Source organism: Pteropus medius, unplaced genomic scaffold (genome assembly GCF_902729225.1).
Source record: "Pteropus medius unplaced genomic scaffold, Ma_sr-lr_union100, whole genome shotgun sequence".
NCBI classification, from domain to species: domain Eukaryota; kingdom Metazoa; phylum Chordata; class Mammalia; order Chiroptera; family Pteropodidae; genus Pteropus; species Pteropus medius.
In genome coordinates, this window is record NW_024351732.1 from 744,455 (window position 1) to 750,035 (window position 5,581).

Genomic DNA, 5,581 nt, shown 5'->3' on the forward strand with positions numbered 1-5,581 from the left:
TTTCCATTTGATAGATTCCCTGAAATGAGACTTGGTCGAAAGGTATGCACATTCCAATTTTGGTGGCCACTGTCAACATGTCCCTCCAGGACATGACTCCCACATTGAGGGTACTCTCAGGGAATGCGGGATCATTTTGATAACTCTACTTGAAACAAACAGAATTGACTAGAAAGCTTGGCCTGTGGCTTTGCTCACATCTAGGCACTGATCTGTAGCTCCACCACCACTCTCCAAAGTCATCCGTAATACAGAAGGTAAGGGCACCAGCAGGTGCAAAGCATTTGCCCCACCCTTAGGGTGAGCATACTCCTTATATGTCAGAGACAGCCCTGGTTAACACCTGTTGCCTGGCATAATTAACACTCTCTACAGTGTTCTGGTGTGGTTGATAATTTCTATGGACACCATCCCACCCCATTGAGTGAGTGATCCCTACTGGTGTGGAGTAATGGAGTCCTGGGCTTTAAGCTAGGGCCCCTGCTTGTTGTAACAGAACCCACTCAACCCCTTGCTGGGCACTCACCCACCTTTGTCACTCACCTCGTATCTGCTTCCCCATCAGCCCAAAGAACCGGCTCTCTTTGCCTCTTTTCACCTGAATCTGGAGGTGAATTCTGGGGCCGACATCTTCCTGAAGAAGCAGAAAGCTAGAGCTGGGGGGAGGCTGGCAAAGAGATAGGGAAGGCAGCCTGAGCAATAACAGTCTCAGTAACACTTGCTCTGTGCTGGCACTCGGCTCTTTTGCATGTTTTACACAATATTCTGCATAGTAGTAATAACTAACATAACACCTATGTTCCTGACATTATTCTTAGCACTTTAATTTATTCACTTAATCCTCACCATAAAGTAAGTACTGTTACTGTCATCATTTTATAGATGAAAACACAGGCATAGAGTAATTTGTCCAGTGTCACCAGCTAGAAAATGAGAGATGGAGCTAGAAGTTTGAACCCAGGTCATCTGGCTCAAAAAGGCTCAAACACAACAGTCATAGCCTCCTTTACTCTTCACAACTACCATATGAAATAGGGAGTATGATTTAGCCCTACTTTATAGATGGGGAAACCAAGCCTTATGGAGGTTAAAGCCTTAAGGAGGTTAAAGGTCACGCAGAAAGTGGTAGGACCAGAGTTTAGAGTTAGGAAGCCTGACTCCAGAGCCTGAATTCTGCTCCATCTGGGGAAATGTCTCCAATATGAATGAGGAGGGGGCAGCTGATAGACTCAGGGTGGGCACCCAGTAGGCAGGGTGAGACTACTTCCCCTCCAACCCCACTCTGACTCTGCATTCCCCTCTTGTCCCAGATTTACCCTGCCCCAGAGCCTGGGCCTCCCATGAGGAACAGGGCATGTGTCCTCGGGTGGAGGCCACTACCCTGGGCAAAGACATTTTCATCCTTGAGTTGATGGGATGAAAGTTCTGGACCAAGGGCTTTGGATTTAAGTTCTCATTCCTCCATTAGCCTTTGTATCCTTGGCCAAAGTACTCTCCCTCTCAGGCTTTAATTGGAGCCCCTAAGGAATGGCCTACTCAGTTCTGCTGAGAGGAAAGAGACTTGCTAGTAGAGAGAGTGACTGTGGGTGACATGCATTAGACTGTCCTCACGTCTCTGCATCCTCACTACCTGGTACATTGTCTGGTACACACGGGAGTTCAGCACGTGTAGGATATAGAACACTGAACAAGGAACCCTTTCTCTGATAGTCTGGGAAGAGTGAAGAGGATGGCATCTCATTTTCCAGGAAGGCTGAAGACATGCGAAGAGCCCCAGAGTAACAAAGCCACCTACCAGGAGGCTGGGAGCTGGGGTGGGATCAGGGGCTTACTCTTTCATCTCCAATTTCCCCAGGGGTAACACTGGAATGCTGGGGACCAGCAGGAACCTGGCTGGGGTGCAGAGGAAACCCCTATGCATCTCATAGTTTGTCCCATCCCAACTTTTGGGACCAGAGTGGACTGTTTTCTAAGCCTTAGACTAATTCGGTCACTTCTAATCTGTCTCCTCCCTGGGACATCAGTGGCTAGGATAGCTAGCTGTCTTGGGCTGGAGTTGCCTAGCCTGGCCAGGAACCAGCAAAGTCTCTTTGGAGATTTGGACTCATTTATGAAAAGCTCATGAAGACCACTTTGCATTGGTAAAAGGCAATCTTCAAATGCAAGCTGAAGAGAATGGCTATTTATAAAATAAGACTCCCCCTGTTTCCACCCGCCGGGTTTCTGGGACTCCATTAGGAGGCATTCTTCCCTTTCACTCAAGAAGGACTCCTGCCCCACCTGAAGCCCTCTCTTTATCCATGTAACCCAAATCGCCAGCTCCAGGGATAACTGTAGGTGAGGGGAGCCCTGAGAGGTGGGTAGAGGATCAGACCATCCCGGAGAGCGCCACCATTCCTTCTGTCACGTCACTCATAAGAATCGTTCTTATAGTCCAAGCCTTGTGTCTCGGGAAGCAGAAGGGTATTAAACGAGAGTGAAAAGAGAATAAGCAGTAGACCTGGCTGCAAGGTGAGGTACTCGCAGGTGAAAAGCCCAGCAACACCAGTTGAAGATGATTTTCCAGTGTGAGTGTGTAGAGAGCTCCCCCTCACAGATGGGCTTCCCTGTGCCTGGGCCAGGTCCTCTGATGTTTGGCACAGCCTCTGTAAAGCTTGAAAAATACCCTGGGGATCATTTCCCCCACTCTACTCCCACCCGATTTTAAAGGTGAGACTGATATCTAGAGAGCAGCTGTGACCTTCCCAAGGTTGCACAGAGTCTGTGGAGAAGCCGAGACTTGAACCTGGGTCTCCCTATCCTGCCGTCTTCTCAATTGCCCACACTTCTATGTTCGGACAAACCAGGAAGGAAAACCACCTCAGATGGCAGTTCATTCGATGGTTATTCCTGTGACCCCAGTGTCCTCACTATCCTGGGACTAGGAGGAACCAGGTTTAGCCTTGTCCCACTGTCTGCCCTCCCGGAAGCCTTCCGTAAGCACTGGTCCTGCTGTCTCTGGTCTTTTTCCCTCTCCCCTCTGATTAGGGGTTCCCCAAGGTCAAGATCTTTGTCTTCCCAATTAGATGGGGTGGAGCACAGATGCTGTGTCTCTAGATTTCTCCCCAGTGACAGCACTCAGGTCAGTCGAGTAGAAGAGATTGACAATCAAACCAGTACTAGTCAGGAAATGAGAGTTTCTCCATGTGAGACAAAACCGATCCTGCTTCAAGCTGACCCCCTTGAAATTCTGGAAAATGTCCTCTGATGCACAGATACAGAGAATCAGACCTTGGACAATGTACAGTTGTGCTTTTGAAGCTGCGTAAACCTTGAATGAACCAATTGACCTTCCTGTGCCTCAGTTTCCTTATCTGTGAAATGCAGATAGTAATGGCACCTTCCCCATAAGGCTGATATGAGGATTAAATGGGTTAATGTTTATGACGCATTTAGGACATATTATATGTTAAATGTATGTAAGTGTTAAAACTGTCTGTCTCCCTCTGTCTCTGTCTCTCTCTGTCTCTCTCTGCCTCTCTCTGCCTCTCACTCTCTGCCCTTTTGGCCTCAGTCAGGCCAGGGGCTGTGGCCTTGAGGGGAGTCAAACAATCTACCTCAAGTGTCCAGCCTGCTCTGCTGGCAGCCATGAGGGGATCTTCTGCCCCCTTGATCATGGACCATCCCTTGCCTCTCCTCAAACTTACCTCCCGAGTCATGGTTACCCAAGACCCTGCTTCAGTGCTGAGTGCCAGTTCCTTGTCACCTGCCACGGTGCACGCAGACAGCTCCATCAAGAGAAGCAGGGTGAGGCAGAGCAGCATGACGAGCGCTGCTCTGTGCCAGGACCCTCTGGGCATCCTTCTCAGCCTGCAGAGGCAGTCTCCAGCAGGCCCAGTCCTCTCTGGCTCCTTTCTTGAAGGTATGGGAAGCTCCACCTGTGCTCTGTCCTTCCATCTACCCTGCTTATCTACCCCCCTCCCTTGGACATTTCCTGTGACACTCCTCCCACCCTGGCTGGAAATGCCAATAATATCAGGATGCTCGGAGGAGGGACCATAGGCCCACCCCCCTCACACACCCTGTCCCCCAGCACTTAATCCCAGGGTTTAGCACTCTGATGCAACAGGCACCTCACCTTTGGCTTCATTCCCTCTGGTGGCAGGTGCACAATGGGACATTGTGTGGGACCTGGTGCTCTCAGCTTCCTGGCTGGAAGCCCCAGGGGCACTTATCATGGAAATGGGGAGGGGGACTGAATGGCTCCTCTTTTCCTGGTGCTCTGCTCCCCTGTAAGAGAGGCCGCTCCCCAGAACTTAGCTAGTATTCCACCACTTATCTCCCCTTCCTGTCACTCAGCCCCCTTCCTCAGCATTGCCTTCCATCAGTGGTCCCCAAATGTGCATAGAAACACAGGGCTTGCCCTAGGAGGAATAGCACAGTACTTAGCAAAATGAGGCTCCTCACAAGTGGGAATTGGGATTTGCCAGAAAAATGGCTTCCTGCTCAAGTGTCATCGGCTCTAAACTGCCTTCCTACTGTTGTTGAAACCATCTTTCTGAAGACCTAACCTGACCTGTTTCTCCTTGCTTGCAACATTCCAACATCTGTCTCCCCATTGCCTTGGCATAAATTTCTATCTCCCTAACATGTCATTCAAGGCCCTTCTTTGCTTAGTTCCTCCCTGCTTCTCCCATTCTTCCATCCACTCATCCATCCACCCACCCACTCATCCATCCATCCATCCATCCATCCATCCATCCATCCATCCTTGTAGAACCAGGGCCCTGCGGTCAGAGAGACCCAAATCCCAGTCCTAGCTCCATCACTAAAGAGCTGTGTGACCGTAGGCACATTTCTTAGCCCTTCCAAACCTTAGAATCCTCATTTGTAAAACAGGATTAATAATAGCACTTATTTCCAAAGTTGTTTGAAGATGAACTGAGATAATGCATGTGGTGCACTTAGCACAATGTGTGACAGTAAATATTTAATACCTGTTAACTGTTATTACTCTTATTCTTGATACTGGGTGAGGCCACAGAAGATGAATAAGACACTGTCTCTATCCTACAGTATCTCACAGTCCAGGAGAGGAGACCTCTGTTTGGCAGGTAAGCTATGTTCAGTTAGGTATAGAGATGGGAGCAGGGAAAGGTGTGCCTCTTTCCCAGTCTACCCCACAGCCATTCCCTGACCCTGGACACACTGTACCACCTGCTCCCAGTACAGGCTGAGATTTCTCCCTCTCACACTTTGGCCTTGGCTGGTGCCTCTGCCTGGACCTTCCTTTATACCTGGTAAAGTCCCACCCATCCTTAAAGTTCCAACTTAATGGTCCCCTCCTCGGTAGATTTTTTTTTAAATCTCTATTCCTAACTCCAGCAAGAATTGCCTGGGCTTTCCCAATATTTTCCACTTATCTGTTGCAGCTCTGCATAGGCTACAGTGAGGATTTGTGCAGATTGTGTCCTGCACAGAGGTGACTACCGAGGGAGGTCTTCAAGAACCATGCAGTCACTCTGGGTTTAGGCCAGTAAAGGCAGAGATGAATAAGGGCAAGTGTGGAGGACAATGCCCCGCCACACACCCTCCACCCCTC

At 49.4% G+C, this 5,581-nt stretch overlaps 1 protein-coding gene across 1 annotated transcript; it reads right to left on the reverse strand.

Annotated features, from left to right (window-relative positions):
* Nucleotides 1-325: 325 nt before the first annotated feature.
* TAC4 (tachykinin precursor 4) lies at nucleotides 326-4,061 on the reverse strand. Its single transcript, XM_039846282.1, has 2 exons — nucleotides 3,705-4,061; nucleotides 326-634 (listed from the first exon to the last, which is right to left on the reverse strand). The coding sequence occupies exons 1-2, from the start codon at nucleotides 3,837-3,839 to the stop codon at nucleotides 536-538; spliced, it is 234 nt and encodes a 77-aa protein (XP_039702216.1). The 5' UTR covers nucleotides 3,840-4,061; the 3' UTR covers nucleotides 326-535.
* Between the last annotated feature and the right edge of the window lie 1,520 nt (nucleotides 4,062-5,581).